The 17,894-nt window shown below is 38.0% G+C and overlaps 1 protein-coding gene across 6 annotated transcripts in view; it reads right to left on the bottom strand.

Annotated features, from left to right (window-relative positions):
* RNF13 (ring finger protein 13) overlaps positions 1–17,894 on the bottom strand; it is a 167,367-nt gene that overhangs the window by 122,383 nt on the left and 27,090 nt on the right. For all 6 annotated transcript variants that reach the window (XM_030330512.2, XM_030330511.2, XM_030330516.1 and 3 more), the window contains exons 2-3: positions 17,207–17,336; positions 4,523–4,603 (exon numbers count right to left, since the gene is read on the bottom strand). In XM_030330512.2, the coding sequence (XP_030186372.1) occupies positions 4,523–4,603; positions 17,207–17,320 (195 nt within the window). In that variant the 5' untranslated portion in view covers positions 17,321–17,336. The remainder of the gene's footprint in view (positions 1–4,522; positions 4,604–17,206; positions 17,337–17,894) is intronic.

The following is a 17,894-nucleotide window of genomic DNA, read 5'->3' as shown; positions in this document are numbered from 1 at the left end:
ATTAAGGCTTCCTTAAAGATAAATCTTTTGAATTTTTCAGTAACCGTCATTATCTCCTCTACTTATCAAGTCACTTCTTAAAAGTATAGCAGTAAGAAACCTAGAAAAGTTTGATACTTCTGAGACTGGCCTTCAATATGTAACTAAATTATTCCAACTGTATTGATAATAAACTGGAGTCTAGCAAGACAGCTTGCTAGCATGACAAATCAATACATAAAACCTTGACTATTCAACAATGCTCTAATAGTTGGTTATTCATATTCAAAAGATAAAAATAGAGGCCTATCTTACAGTACACCACCAAATAATTCTGGGTAAAGACCTCATGAGCATGGAGTGGAGAGCATGGGGAAACTTTATAAATTTTTGGAGTAATAGAAGAAGCCTAATGGGAACTATCAGTAATGAATTCTTAGTGAATGTCTAACTCTGGACAATGACCACGCCATACAGTATTTCATTGCCAGGTCTCCTACAAGATATTTAGATTTAAGGGAACATATTGATGCCATATATCTTCTCCTCAGATCTGAGGCACAGCCACAGGGTCTTTAAAAATTAAAAAAAAGTTAAAAAAATTTAAAAAGTACCTGCCAAAACAGCCAATCAAACTCTGTAACTGAAAACACAGAGCTTCCCCCAGGGAAAAATATCAAACCCTTTTTTAAAACTACAGTACTAACACGCCATATTTTAATCCAAGATTCTCATTTTTACATTAAAACTCAAATTTCTTTGGATTTCTGATTTTTATATACTTGAATATTTTTTTTGAATGTCAGAGGGGGATAGAAAAGCCTCTAAACACCATTTGCTTACTATTGGCATATACATCAATGGAAAGTAAACATACAATTTCGACTGACATGTGTTACATTATAAATATCTGATCTCTTATAAATAATAGAATCCAAGAATATCGTAAAACCTACAGAATATAGAATATATGCCCACCAAAACTATCCCACCTAAACTCTCTGAGCAAAGTTTAAAAGTAAAATATTTCTCAGCCACATCTCTTAATAACCATATTGTGCTTTTAAATTAACTTGCTTATACTTTTAACACACTTGATTGGTTTTACAGACATTTCACTACAGCGAGCTATCCCCATTTCATCACCATCAAGTCCTCCTTGTAAACAATAATAGCCTATCATTTGTGAATTCTGATTCTGAGCAATGTCAAGCCAGCCATGCAAATATAAAAGATGTCCATAATGATCCAACAATTTGTTAGAACATTCTTTCTTTATTGCCACTTCCTGGGCTTGCCCTATATTGTCACAATGCAAAAAGTAGGCAGATATTTAACACTATTCTTTCTTTGACAGTGAATATACAATTTTGTCAAAGTATCTTTTAAATGTAAACTGAATTTACAATAGCAGAGTAATAGAGGAGCACCAAAAAGACTATGGTTATCAGGAGTTAATGGAACTCTTTAAACAAGCTTACTAAGAAGAAAGACTCTTCAGTAAAAGGATCGCCCGACTCCTTAGGCTGAATGAAAGAAAGGATGCCGCTCAAAATCATTGGTAAGCAGAGAAATGCAAATTACAACAAAATAATACTTTTTGCCCATCAGATTGGAAAGGTTAAAAAGACTGGTAATATCCAGTGTGGAAAAGGGTTTAGAAAAATGGATATTCTCTGGGGCGCTTGGGTGGCTCAGTTGGTTAAGCATCCAACTCTTGGTTTTGGCTCAGGTCATGATCTCACAGTTTGTGAGATCAAGGCCCTTAGTCAGGCTCTGAAGCAACAGCGCAAAGCCCTGCTTGGGATTCTCTCTCTCCTCTCTCTCTGCCCCTCCCCCCTCCCCGCCTGGCCACCACCACAGACACACACTCTCTCTCTCTCTCTCTCAAAATAAATAAATAAACTTTTAAAAAATTGTGTATTCTCATGCAGTGTTAATAGGAATAAATTAGTACAGCCTTTTGGAAACGAAATTTATTTTATCTATGAAAATTTCAGATGAACACACCCAGGGACTCCTCAATTATACTTCTAAACCTCTATCCTAGAGAAATAATTTAATTTTGGATAAGAAACCAAAATATCTGTCCATGGGAAATGGCTAATAAATTATGGTCCTTCGTATTACAGAATACCACGCAGTGCTTACTAAGAACATGCTAGATCTATAGGTAAAGCTGTGAAAAGATCTCTTAGACATCAAAGGCTAAGTGTGGGGAGGTGGGGGAAATCAAATTTCAGAGTTAACACTGTAGTGGAGATCTGTCATTCATAGTGCCCCAAATTTTCTGAAACCACTTTCTCCACGTAATGAATTCTACCTTCCCAAAGTAGACTAAAACAACAAAAATAAAAACAATAACAAACACTATAAACCGTATTACCCAGCATCCATCATAGCTAGTATTTCACTTAAAGTACATGGCTAGTAACTATGTGGCCTACAGGCAAATAGAACAATCAAGGTGTAAGATTTGAGAAAGAGCCTGGCAAAGGATATTTCTTTAGCTTGGGTGGCATGGCAGTGGAGGCAGGATGTTTTGAGGTAAGACCACAGAGGCTCACTGATGGGAGAAAAGGTGATGTGCTTTGGGGGTCAGTGGCTGCATCAATCCTTTATCAAGCCATTTTTACAAGGAGGTTATGTGTTTTGTTCCTGACAATTTGGAAATTGCTTCTCCAGGATATGATACTCTGGACATCTTTAGCTAGAGTTGATTCCATTATAAAAATTAAGAAACCTTTCATATACACAAATGGTCATCACTTAAGAACTTCTTGAGTTCATAAATTTTGAACTAAAAAGCACCACATATTCAGAAAAAGATCTGAAGGTCTGTAAGATCACATAACACCCTGATGTTAACACTGAAGAGGGAAATGGGATTGATATGTATAGATGAGGAAGGGGTGATGGCAGGCTTTTCCTTTTTCCTCAATATACTTCTTTTCTGTTTAAATATTTTTACAGTAAGAAATAGTCCTACAATGCTGGGAGTTTGTTTTAATAACTTAAAATCTTCAAAAAATTAAAAAGTAATATGCCCCTCCTAAAGGTGCCTATCATCCTAAATGACAATAATAGTTTTATGGTACTTAAAAGTGGAATTTTAAGAGAGAACAACCTGAAAACATTTTGTGGTACATATATACACAATTTCATGTATTCTAACTTATATAACATAAAAGCCTCATATTATCTTGTAATGGGGAAGGACTTTCTAACCATAATCCCAGAGGTAGAAGGAAAGCATAGCAATTTTTAACTACATAAACAAAACTACTGAAACCTTAAAGTTAAAGATGAAGGACAAACCAGAAAAAATGACCTAAAACACATACAGCAAATAATAGATTAATATTTCCAGTATATAAAGAATTCTTAGAAATCAGTAAGAATAGACATTTTGTTTGTTTGTTTTGAGACAGGAAGAGAGAAAGGGGGAAGGGGCAGAGAGAGAGAGAAAGAGAATCCCAAGCAGGCTCCATAGTACTGTCAGCGCCGTCTGATGCAGGGATCAATCTCACAACTATGAGATCATGATCTGATCCGAAATCAAGAGTCAGATGCTTAACCAGCTGAGCCATCCAGGCACCCCAGTAAGGATAGACATTTTAGTTTAAAAATGGGCAAAGAGCATTAACAGGGAATTCACTCTCTTATTCACATGCACGCATTCACACACACACACGCATACATACACCACACACACACACACACACACACACACACACAGGGCAAAAGACATTACTATGTTCAATCTCATTAGATTTTTTTGTCAATTAACTAAAATTTGATAATATTTAGTATTGAAGAGGGTATGGGGGTAAAACACAGTATCAAACACTATTGGTGGGATTCTAAACTGTCCCAAACTTTCAAAAGGCAATCTGGAATATACAATAAAATTTTAAATGTGTTCCATAACAGAGCAATTCTACATTTGGAAATGCATCTTATGCAAATAAATAGACAAATACAAAAAAATGAAGACATTCACTATAGCACTGTTTATAATAGCAAAAACTGGACAACTTAAAAATCCACATGAAAAATTAAACAAATAAATGTTCAAAAATTCATAGTATTTCCTGATAATGCAAAACCTTCCAGCCACTGCAAATAAAAACATAGATCCTTCTCTAATACCATGAAATGATGTTCTAGATAGCAAATTAAGTCGAAAAGCCTGGAAACCAAGTAGCATGTTTCTATCAATGTTAAATACAGATTCATTATATAAGCAAACACTTACACAAATATATACATACACTTATATCTATAAACACACCCACCCACCCACCCACACTGGGCATATATCTTAGAAAACAGTTTAGAAATACATACCAAAATGTTAACAGTGGCTAGTTCAGAATGATTAAATTATCCAAAAAAGTGAATAGTCTGAACCCTTTACAATGAATATGTATGGGTTTTATGATAATAGTAAGAATATTTTCATTCTTTAAACAAATAATGAGCAACAAAAATCACCTTACTAAATACCTTGTGCTTTTACCATATATTACTATTTTCTTACCTTTAAACCTTCAGCTGGAAGTCTATAACCAAATCTTGCTGGAAGGTCATCAAATGTCTGAGATGCATTTTCAAAATTATACTAAATATAAAATTAAAAACAATCAAGTTACAACCAAGTTACACATAACGCTAAAAACAAAAAGGTTATTTAAGTTGTCATTTCCACAATTTGATCCACTAACGCAGCTTAACACAATTAAATCAATTTTGTAAATATACATTCACTAAAATAGCAAGGAATATATACAATTTACTACATATACAACTGCATAAATTAGATTCTTATTTCACATAATTATTAAACAGCAGCAATTCTATAACATTAAACCACTTACTACCTCCTGAGTTTTTCCCACAATTTCCTAGCAAGGAATTTTCTTTATTTCTTTTTTTGATGTTTATTTATTTTTGACAGAGAGAGCAGGAGTGAAGGAGATGCAGAGAGAGAGGAGGACAGAGGATCTGAAGCTGTCTTTGCCCTGACAGCAGAGCCCGATGTGGGGTTTGAACTCACAAACCATGAGATCATGACCTGAGCCAAAGTCACTCAACTGACTGAGCTACCCGGGAGCCCCCACTCCCAGCAAGGAATTTTCTAAACAGATTATTTTCCTGCAAGAGTTCCATCTGACTTTCTCTAAAGGGTCTGATTTAATAGAAGAGATATACAGGATATCTGGCTCTAGCTTACGAAAGATGCCTTTTCCCCAGAGAAAAAAGAAGCACCAAATCATTTTTAAGAAATTATCATTTCGGAGGAGTTAGAATGGCAGAGAAGTATAGGGACCTGGATTTCCCTCATCCCTCAAACACTGCTGTTTTGAGGTCAGAACACTTGGAGCACCCACGAAATCAGTTTGCAAAGGGACACAAAAACCTCCACAGGTGGAGGGAGACAGCTTAGCCGAACTGAGATGCATGTATGTGAATTGGGGGAGATAAAATGGTGGCATAGACAGAGTGGGGGAAACCCTTCTGTGGAGAGACAAAAGGGAAAGAAAAAGAGGCTGTGGAAGTCCGGTATTGGAAGTCCCTCTCCAGACCACAGACCAGGGAACAAGAAATAGGGAGAGTGCTAGTTTGCACTTCATAAACAGTCTTAGAGGAGCTGAAGACTGGAATTTTCAAAAGTGTGGGACTTTCTCTGGACTGGAGCCATTGCCATATGTGGGCACCGGGGGAGGAGGGGAGCCAGCCCCAGGCATGGTAGGATCTCAGGGGGCACTGGGAGAGAACAGTCCCCTTCCTCGAGTACTGTGGGAAGAGGATATGTTGCCCCTCCAAGGACAACAACCCTGCAGGTGCCAGCCAGAGGCCCTTTGTTGACTGGGCAGAGTGGCACTACCCGAGAACCAGGTTTGCACAGAGTGGGATCCTTTAAAACATCTGGTTTTGAATCCTGGCAGAGTGCCTAGGAGACACGGGGGGACTGTGGTGCAGGGCAAGCTGACTGCTGACACTGCTCTGTGAGCATTGCCTGAACAGCGTGGTTTGAGATACCCAGTGCAGGGATGAGAGACTGGGGTGTCGCCATTTTTCTCCCCATCACCAACACAGTGGGACCTCAGAGAACAGGACAGCCACCCCCTGTGAAGGTGGGACCACTTACACCAAACCCTGCCCCTCCATGCCAGGCAACAGCTTATCTACTTGAGCAGGACTGACACTGAGTGAACCAGACCGCTTCTCCTCCAGATCAGCACAGCCACCAGTCCCAGGTACCAACAGACAACTGTCCTGCTGTTTTATGTGTTCTGGTCTTCTTTTTCCTCTTTTCTTTCCTTCTCTTCTTTTTTCCCTTCTTTTTCTTTCTACCCTCTTTTTTTTCCCCCTTTGGAATCAGGCTCATAGTTTCTGATTTGATTTTTGGTCAATTCTTATTATACATATTTCTTTCTTTCATTCTTTCTTCTTTCTCTGTTCTGGTTTTTTGTTGTTGTTGTTGTTGTTGTTGTTGTTTAATCAAGCAGTTTTACTCTACTCTCTTTACACCTTTTCTGTATCTCCTTCTTTATTTTCCTCTCTCTCTGGATTAAGCCTTATAGTTAGTTTCTTTGATTCTCTGCCTGGTCTTTTTTTTTTTTTTTTTTTTTTTTTTTTTAATCCACCCCTTTCATTTTCCTCTTTGTTTGGGATAAGGTTCACCAACGCCCCCCCCCCCTTTCCTTTTTTTCAAGGTTACTTCAATGAACAAATCAAAGCACACCTGGTAGAAGGTCCAAATGATCCACTACTAAGAGCAGTGGGATAGAGCAGCCAAATACACAACAACAGAGGGCTACCTGAACTGCCAGGCCCTGGACAGGGTATGACTTCTTTTTAATATAGTAGTACTTGCAGGTGCAGGTCATACAACAAGCTATAAAATGTAAAAGACAAAATGACGAACCAGAAGAATTCTCCTCAAAAGAAATTTCAGGAAGAAATGACAGCCAGAGAATTGCTCAAAACAGATATAAACAATATATCTGAACAAGAATTTAGAATAACAGTCATAAGACTAATAGTTAGCTGGGCTTGAAAAAAGCATAGAGGACAGCTTAGAATCTATTGCTGCAGAGATCAAAGACCTAATAGTCATGATGAATTAAGAAATGCTGTAAATGAGATGCAAATAAACTAGATGCAGTAACAACAAGGATGGAAGAAGCAGAGGAGAGAATAGGTGAAATAGAAGATAAAATTCTAGAAAATGATGAAGCTGAAAAAAAGAGGGAAAGGAAATTACTAGACCATGAAGGGAGAATTAGAGCTCTAAGTGATTCAATGAAACAAAATAATATCCTCATCATAGGAGTTCCAGAAAAAGAGAGAAAGGGGCAGAAGGTTTATCTGAACAAATTACAACTAAGAAATTCCCTAATCTGGGAAAGGAAACAGGCATCTAAGTCCAAGAGGCACAGAGAACTTCCTTCAAAATCAACAAAAACATGTCAAACCATGACATAGCAGAGTGAAACTGACAAAATACAAAGAGAATTCTGAAAGCAGCTAGGGACAAACGGGCCTTAACCTACAAGGTAGACACATAAGGGCAGTAGCAGAGATGTCCACTGAAACTTGGCAGGCCAGAAGGGAGTGGCAGGAAATATTCAATGTGCTGAAGAAGAGAAATATGCAGCCAAGAATCCTTTATCCAGCAAAGCTGTCATTCAGAATAGGAGAGATAAAGCCTTTCCCAGACAAACAAAAACTGAAGGAGTTCATGACCACTGAACCAGCCCTGCAGGAAATCCTAAGGGGGACTCTGTGAGTGGAAAGCAGCAAAAACTACAAAGGACCAGAGACATCACCATAGGCACAAAACCTATAGATAACACAATGACACTAAATTCATATCTTTCAATAATCACTTGAATGTAGATGGAATAAATAAATGACCCAGTCTAAAGACACAGGGTTTCAGAATGGATTAAAAAAACAAAAACAAAAACAAAAAATAAGATTCATCTATATGCTGCCTACAAGACTACAAGAGACTTATTTTACACCTGAGGACACCTGCAGATTGAAAGTGAGGGGATGGAGAACCATCTATCATGCTATTGGATGGTGAAAGAAAGCCAGAGTAGCCATACTTATGTCAAACAAACTACATTTTATGACAAAGACTGTAAAAAGAGATGAAGAAGGGCATTATATCATAATTAAGGGATCTATCCATCAAGAAGAGCTAACGATTGTAAACGTTCATACCCACAATGTGAGCGCAACCAAATATATAAATCAATTAATCACAAACATAAATAATTATATAGATAATAATATCATTATTATAGGGGACTTTAATATTTCACTTACAACAATGGACAGATCATCTAGGCAGAAAATCAATAAGGAAACAACAGCTCTGAATGATACATTGGACCAGATGGACTTAACAGATACATTCAGAATTCTTTATCCAAAACAGAATACACATTCTTCTTGAATGCACATGGAACATTCTCCAAAAGAGATCACATACTGGGTCACAAAACAGCCCTCAACAAATAAAAAAGGACTGAGATCATACCATGCATATTTTCAGATCACAATGCTATGAAACTTGAAATAAACCACAAGAAAAAATTTGGAAAGCTCCCATATATAGGGAGGTTAAAGAACATCCTACTAAAGAATAAATGGGTCAACCAGGAAATTAAAGAAGAAATTTAAAAATATATGGAAGCAAATGAAAATGAAAACACGACAGTCCAAGTCCTTTGGGATGCAACAAAGGCAGTCCTAAGAGGAAAATATATTGCAATTCAGGCCTATCTCAAGAAGCAAGAAAGGTCCCAAATACATAACCTAACCTCAAATCTAAAGAAACTAGAAAGCCAACAGCAAAGAAAGCCCAAAGCCAGCAGAAGAAGAGAAATAATAAAGATTAGAGCAGAAATAAACAATATAGAATCAAAAAAAGAAAAAAAAAAACAACCCAGGAGAACAGATCAATGAATCTAAGAGCTGATATTCTGAAAGAATAAACAAAATTGATAACCCCCTCGCCAGACTTCTCAAAAAGGAGACAGAAGACCAAAACAGATAAAATCATGAATGAAAGAGAAGAGATCACAACCAACACCACAGAAATACAATTATTACAGAATACTACGAAAAATTATATGCCAACAAACTGGACAATCTGGAAGAAATGGACAAATTCCTAGACACCCATACCCTACCAAAACTCAAAAGGGAATAAATAGTAAATTTGAACAGATGCATAACCAGTGAAGAAATTGAATTGCTTATCAAAAATCTCCCAACAAATAAGAGTCCTGGGCCAGATGGCTTCCCAGGGGAATTCTACCAGAAATTTAAAGCAGAGTTAATACATATTCTTCTCAAGCTTTTCCAAAAAATAGAAATGGAAGGAAAGCTTCCAGACACGTTCTATGAAGCCAGCATTACCTTGATTCCCAAACCAGACAAAGACCCCACTAAAAAACAGAATTACAGGCCAATATCCCTGACAAACATAGGTGCAAAAATTCTCAACAAGATACTAGCAAATCAAATTCAACAGTGTATTAAAAGAATTATTCACCACAATCAAGTGGGATTCATTCCTGGGCTGTGGGGCTCGTTCAGTATTCACATATCAATCAACATGATACATCACATTAATACAAGAAAGGACAAGAACCACATGATCCTGTCAATATATGTAGAAAAAGCATTTGACAAAATACAGCATCCTTCCTTAACAAAAACCCTCAAGAAAGTCAGGATAGAAGGAACATACCTTAACATCATAAAAGCCATATATGAAAGGCCCATAGCTAATATCATCCTCAGTGGGGGAAAAACTGAGAGCTACCCCCTTAGATCAAGAACATGACAGGGATGTCCACTCTCACCACTGTGGTTTAACAGTGTTGGAAGTCCCACCTCAGCAATCAGACAGTAAAATGAAATAAAAGGCATCCAAATTGGCAAAGAAGTCAAACTTTTACTCTTCGCAGATGACATGATATTTTACATGGAAAACCCAAGACTCCACCAAAAAAACTGTTAGAACTGATACATGAATTCAGCAAAGTCATAGGATATAAAATCAATATACAGAAATCGGTTGTATTTCTATACACCAGGAATGAAACAACAGAAAAAGATATCAAGGAATTGATCCCTCTTACAGTTGTACCAAGAACCATAAAATACCTAGGAATAAATCTAACCAAAGAGGTAAAAGATCTGTAAAAGATCCACATATGTTTTCACTCATATGTGGAATTTGAGAAACTTAACAGAAGACCATAGGGGAAGGGAAGGAAAAGTAAGACACAAACAGAGAGGGAGGCAAACTATAAGAGACTTTTAAATACAGAGAACTAAGGATTGATGGGGGTGGGGGGTGGGGGTTGGGGGACTGGGAAAATGGGTTTTGGGCATTGAGGAGGGCACTTGTCGGGATGAGCACTGGGTGCTGTACGTAAGTGATGAATCATGGGAATCTACTCCTGAAGCCAAGACTACACTATATGTTAGCTAATTTGACAATAAAAAAAAAAATATTTGCCTACCCTTATAGGTATAGGTTCCTACGCTACAATACTTATTAGTTCCCTACCACAACAGAGAAAAACAAAACAAGGTTTCTCTATAATTGTAGAAGATAATAGTAATGATGATTGTTAAATGAGTTTGTTGTATTATTTAAGAATGTTTAATCTGCTATAGAGAAAACCAGAGAAACAAGGAAGATAGATGAAACTAGGCAAAGATAGTAAACAAGTAACTTTTGAAACACAGGCAATGCTTACCTGATGTATTAGAAGTTAAGACAGCTTTCTGTAAACAGTAGGCCAAAAATAGAAAAAAAAAAAAACAGAACACATTGTTTTGAATATAGGTAAAAAAGATGGAACAAAGTGAGATTTGTTATGTATAGACAGCAAAGGACAGTGCGAAAGGATCAAGCAAAACTTTATTGTGAATTTATTTATTTATTTATTTATTGAGAGAGCGCGCACACACTCGCAAGCAGGCGAGGAGGCAGATGAAGGGGGGGGGTAGACAGGGAGAGGGAGAGAGAGAGAGAGAGAGAGAGAGAGAGAAGCAGGATCCATGCTCAGAGTGCCGAGGCCAATGCAGGGTTCGATCACACAACTCTGGGATCATAATCTGAGACGAAATCCAGAGTCAGATGCTAAACTGACTGAGCCACCTAGGCGCCCCAGATCAAGCCAACTTTAAATGTTCACAAAGCATGGATTACGTCACAAATGCAGACTGAGAGCTTTGCTCAATCAGTCATTGGCGATCCCCATTCTAGCCTAATGTGTCGTCTGCCAGAGACATGCAGAAAAACAGTTCTGTGGGTAAGAACAAGTTATAGCTACGTTCAGATGTAAATATCTCAAGTGTCTTCAATAAAGCAAACGAATTTTGGATCTGAACACCTTCCATCTGTCAATTCCCCTTGCTCACCCTCAACTCAGGTCCTGGTAACCACACCATCACCAGAGAAAGTTGATGGAGCATAGAGACAGACTGGGTATGCTAATAACGGTTAATACAGGATTTGAGCTGTGTGGTTCTCGCATTTCGCTTGAATCACCTCAAGGGTCTTAACGTACCCATCTTCTACCTGTACTTCTCGTTGTATGTTTGTAATTAATTCAATAAAATGTGTGATTCAAACATCTGTATTTGGTCACTGAACCTATCCATTACCTCTGGGATAGTCAGCCTGGCAGTATACTTGGAAGCCAACACTGTTTCAGGGTAATTTCCTACTGTAACAAGAATTCATATTTGCAGAGTGCTCTATGGTTCACAAAGCGCTTTACAGTCACAAAGGGCTTTTATATCCATTACCACCATGTATCTTTTAATCTCTTAAGTAAGAAACCTTTCCTCAATTGATTTAAGTGTTGAACTTGAGACAAGTCACTTAACTCTTCCAAGACCAAAGACACTACTCTAAAATAAAGAAATTGATCTACATCAATATAGATAGACCAAAGAAAGGACACAAATGTGTGCAAGTAGTACTGTTTTGAAAAATGTACTTTTAAATTCAGGAAAGGAAAATCTACAACTGCAGTAAGCTTTTTATCTTACCACTTCCTATTATTAAGGAGTTTCACTCTTTTAGCTAAAATTTCAGAAATAAAATGTCTAGCTTGAGCAACAATACTTGTAACAATGGGACTCGGAATAAGTTTGGTCACTGAGTGAGATCCGTTTTGAAATTGATTAGACTTTCCTTAACAGCAAAATAAGGATTGTCCCACACTGCCTCTTATACTCACATTGTGTAAAAAGAAAACAATATTTCTATCATGAACAAAACAAAAACATCTTTAGCACAAAAGTGCTTTACTTTAGTATTGGAGGGTGGACTGCTGCTCATGAAATTAAAAAATGCTCACTGTGGGGGTGCCTGGGTGTGGCTCAGTCAGTTAAGCGTCTGACACTTCATTTCGGCTCAGGTCATGATCTTGTGGTTCATGAGATCAAGGCCCGAGTCAGGCTCTGAGCTAACACTGCAGAGCCTGCTTCAGATTCTCTCTCTCCCTCTTTCTCTGCCCCTCTCCTCCTTGTGTGCATGCATGCGCACTCGCATACTCTCTTTCTCTCTCTCTCTCCCTCTCTCTCACAATATAAATGAATAAACATTAAAAAAAAAAAAAGAACGCTCACTGTTAAAATTTCTGAAGTAGAAAATAAAGTTACTCCTCTCTGGAATTCCATCTCCAGTTACTGCCATATATTAGTTTTAATCCACTTCTTTCAAAAAAATCTTTTCCTTAACCAATTCTTTCCTTCAACAGCAGGCTTAACAGATTTAATTCAATTTAAAAAGTTACAAATGTTAACAATTATTGAGCATTTAGGAGATCATGTTAAACACCTAACAGGTGTTCATTTACTTAATCCTTAAAAAATCCTTATAAAGTAGGCCACTATTTTACCATCCTCATTTTACAGACTGGCCACAAAATGTTAACAAAAATTTGTTCTAGGGACACCTGGGTGGCTTAGTTGGTTGAGTGTCTGACTCTTGATTTGAGCTGGGGCCATGATCCCAGGGTCATGGGATCAAGCATGCCACTGAGCGTGGAGCCTACTTTAGATTCTTTCTGTCTCTCCCTCTGATTCTCTCCCCCGCTAGTGCTTTCTCTCTCTCTAAAAAAATAAATGAAATTTAATTTAAACAAAAGAAAAGAAAAGAACTTGCTCTAGTAAATTAGAAGAACCAGGATTCTCACCCAGGCAGTCAGGTCCCAGAGTGCTGGCTCTTAACTCAGTGCCCCACACTGTCTCTCATACAGTCTCATTTCATAAGTAAATGGAGACTTAAGAGATATGAAGCTATGTGTCCAAGGTCATTCGACTACAGAGTGGCAGAACTGGATTTCAATTCAGTTTTCAAATCTGTTGCAGGAGCTCTTAACAACCATGCTATATAATCTGATCCATTCAGACCACTAACCACTGGATGCTTCTCTCTTACTCTGACCACTGACCCTCACAACTACCTACCAAGAAGTAAATTCTCTCTGACAAATAAAGCCCTACAACAGAATCAAAAGGCAGACTGGGAGTAAACCAAAATCGGCTTGTTTGACTCTCTCTGAAACCACATTAAGATAGGTACTACTTTTCAGTAAGATCATGGCACAGCTCAAAGCTAACAAGTCACTTGTAGCCTATATACCTGAGAATAGTCCACATCGATCTGGTTATCTCTAAAGTGTAATGCCTCTGCCAAATCTAAAACCCCATGTTTCTAGACACAAACCTACATAATTCATAATGTCACATTTCATTTTGGGTCAAAGAAGAGAGATATGATAAAAGATGATGAAGATGAATTGCTAACAGAAATAATAATCATTTAAAGTATCAGGGTGCCGGGGCGCCTGGGTGGCGCAGTCGGTTAAGCGTCCAACTTCAGCCAGGTCACGATCTCACGGTCTGTGAGTTCGAGCCCCGCGTCAGGCTCTGGGCTGATGGCTCGGAGCCTGGAGCCTGTTTCCGATTCTGTGTCTCCCTCTCTCTCTGCCCCTCCCCCGTTCATGCTCTGTCTCTGTCTGTCCCAAAAATAAATAAAAACGTTGAAAAAAAAAATTTAAAAAAAAAAAAAATAAAGTATCAGGGTGCCTAGGTGGCTCAGTCGATTACATGTCTGACTCCTGATTTTGGCTCAGGTCATGATCTCACGGTTCATGAGATGGAGTCCCACATCAGGCTCTGCCCTGTTAGTGCAGAGCCTGCTTGGGATTCTCTCTCTCTCTCTCTCTCTCTCTCTCTCTCTCTCTCTCTCTCCCCCTTCCCCACCCATAAGCGCACACCCACTCTCTCTCAAATAAACTTTAAAAAATCAAGCACCAAGGAATAAATGTTATTAAAAGAAAATATGAAAAAATTAAATCTCCAAGGAAAGTTAGTAATCAGTTCAAACATTTATTGAATTCCTACTACATATTACTCTCACTCGGCACCAGAAACAAAGTATAGTAAGACACAGTTCTGCCTTCTAGGTACTCACAATCTAGGGGACTTACTGAGTAGTTAGCAACACACTATAGTAGCATCTCCATATTCTCTTAGAACTCTAACCAGCTGGACAAATACTGTTGTCAGGGAATTAACAAATGGTAGAATTCAACCGCCAAAAATAAAATCATCTGAATTTTATCTTTTCAAAAGGAGCATACTAATACCAGCCCAAAATGGACCAATCTGATGTCCAACTTCTTTAAATCTCCACTCAGATTTCACGATGCTCTTATTCACTTAAAAGGAAAAGCTAACATTTTCTTGCTCTTGACTCATTTCCTTTCGATGCTTGTGTTACTGATCTAGTTCCTCTGCCTTGATATTTAGTTCCTCTTTTTACTAGTTACTGCCTTCACAATCTACTCCCCTCCAGCTATTTCTGCATGGTCAGCCTTCTATCCTTTGGTGTCAGCATAATGACCAGATTTAAGTCCCATTCTGATGGTTCCTTCCCTAGATGATATCAACATACATTCCACATTTACCTGCCTGAAACACACGGAATACTGCTGGCAAGCACTGACTGTTCTTCTATACCTAATATTTTATTTTGTCTCTCCATTAACAAAAAAACAAACACCTTGGGCCGTCTCATATACTGCTCGAGGAAGTGAGTGAAGGATGAGGAGAATGAAGAGAAAAAAGATAAAGCATTTACTGTGTGTCTGATACTGTTCTAAGTAGTTTACCTTATCTAATCATCATTACAACATACCAGTTTACAAATAAAGAAACAGAAGCACTTACAGTGGCTAAATAATTTGATTAAGATCACACAGCTGGTTAAGTTCCCAGAGCAGTCCACTAAAGCTCCTTTAACCCATCACATAGCTAAACCATAAAATAACAATCCACTTCAGGTAAAAAGGAAAGAAGGAAGTTAAAGGAGTGGCAGATATTACAAAAAACAGAGGAAGGGGAGGGGAGAATATAAAAGAAATCAAAGGAGAAAAGCCAGACATGGAGAACTTCATTCCCTATCAGTCCATAAATCTTCTACTTCACTTCAAAAGTCATTCCAAGACTATTCCAAGGACTCTGGGGACTAAGTTAGAGGGAAATTTGCATATCAATGTAGTCCTTCAAAGTTCCACTTCTACTCCATCTAGACTATTCCAGAAAAATCTAATCAACCAGTTCCTTACTAAAGAGGGTAACAGTGAGAAATCTCATAGGGATTTGAGTTGCTATGCTTCAAAAGTTGGGATACAGAAACCAGTCTGAATCTCCCAAATTCCACAATGATCCTCAACACTTCCACAAGTACCACAGTATACAGAAACATGGCTGAGCACCACATCAAACTTTGGTCAGCAACAATTCTGGCCCTTCTGTTTCTAGAGTGACCTAATGTCATTAAGCAAATCACTTGCACCTAGAAATTTAAAATAATAAATCTTTAGCATAGCACCTAGAGTATAGATGTGTAGACACACATATATACATACACACACAGTTAGTTCTTTTTCTGGCTTCAAAGAAATGAGAAACAGGATATATATATATATACATATATATATACTTCCCAGTGCAGAGGACAGTTAAACAACCTAGAAAGAAATACTAAGGTTTTGAAGAGCAATCTTCTTTTCTAAAAACTTTTCTATCTACCATCAAAGATCAGATCATTCTGCTTGCCTTCTCATTAATATTAATCTGAGGTTGAAATTTCCTATAAGAATCTTATATAATTTTTAAAAATATCAAGGGGTGCCTGGGTGGCTCAGTCGGTTAAGTGTCCGACTTTGGCTCAGGTCATGAACTCATGGTTCGTAAGTTCAAGCCCCGTGTCAGGCTCTGTGCTGACAGCTCAAAGCCTGGAGACTGCTTCAGATTGTGTGTCCATCTCTCTCTGCCCTCCCTCGCTCACATTCTGTCTCTCTCTCTCTCTCTCTCAAAAATAAACAAACATTTAAAAAAATGCTTTTTAATATTGGGGCACCGGGGTGGCTCGGTTGGTTAAGCATCTGACTTTGGCTCAGGTCATGATTTCATGGTCCTTGACTTCAAGCCCCGCATCAGGCTCAGTGCTGACAGCTCAAAGCCTGGAGCCTGCTTCAGATACCGTGTCTCTGTCTCTCTCTGCCCCTCCCCGACTCAGGCTCTGTCTCTCAAAAATAAATAAACATTAAAAAAAGTGATGTTATCAGGGGTGCCTGGGTGGCTCTGTCGGCTAAGCATCTGACTCTTGATTTTGGCTCAAGTCATGATCTCACAGTTTGTGAGTTTCAACCCCATGCTGGGCTCTGCACTCACACTGTAGAGCCTGCTTGGGATTCTCTCACCCTATCTCAAAAATAAATAAATAAACATTTCATTTTAAAAAATTAAAAAATAATTTAAAAATTAAAAAAATATTGTTATCAAAGTCATTAGAGCTATGCTAATTACCAAGAAAAACAGCAAGATTCTATACAAATACACAACACGTAGATTCATGTGTGCAAGAGCACTCTTGAAAATGCACACACTCTCAAGAGCAACATTTATCAAGTACTTACTGTGAGATTTTATGTTAGATATTAAGCAATAAAAACATGAGTAAAGCCCTCCACCTTCCAAGTAAAAACCATGTGTACGTGCCTGTATGGTCATAGGTAAACGTCTTACCATTTAGGACTTCTTAAAAGCTCTTCTTTAAGGGATGTTTTTAAACATGAATAAATCTTACTGTACTTACTGCTAAAATGTCTGCTTCTACAGGTAGTAGGTTTAAGAATGCAAAGAGCTGGACAGTCAAAATGGTATAGACTTGTGTGGCTGACAGCATGAGCATCCCGATGGAGAGCAGCATCTTGCTGTAAAATCACCTGGAAGATAAGCAAATAAGTAACGATGAGCTCTGGTACTTGGTCCCTGAAAACAAATCACTTAATATGTTAATTCCTGATGTCCAAAAAAATCTTACAGATGTGTTAACGTTAAAATTAAACATATTTCAAAAGCATAAGAATTTAGACAGATTTGGACATTTAAGTACACACCCAAAGTTAGTCAATAACCACATAACTCATGGTAACTAAGTTCTGTGTTTTAACCACTAAACAAATATCCTTCCATGGTTCTCAGTATGTAGTACGGCTTGTCTACTAATTCAGTTAGGAAGGGAACTAGATTTCAATGAATATAATGACTAAAAAACACAAAAAAATCCCTTTGCTTTACAATTTTTACAATTTTATTTTTTTAATGTCTATTAAAAAAATGTGCAGGAGAGGGACAGAGAAAGAAGGAGAGAGAGAGAATCCCAAGCTGGCTCCACCCTGTAAGCACAGAGCCCAACATGGGACCCAAACCCAGGAACCATGAGAATATGACTGGAGCCAAAATCAAGAGTCAGACACTCAACTGACCAAGCCACCCAGGCA

The sequence above is a fragment of the Lynx canadensis genome, chromosome C2, assembly GCF_007474595.2.
Source record: "Lynx canadensis isolate LIC74 chromosome C2, mLynCan4.pri.v2, whole genome shotgun sequence".
NCBI classification, from domain to species: domain Eukaryota; kingdom Metazoa; phylum Chordata; class Mammalia; order Carnivora; family Felidae; genus Lynx; species Lynx canadensis.
This window is presented reverse-complemented; position numbering and strand designations above follow the sequence as displayed.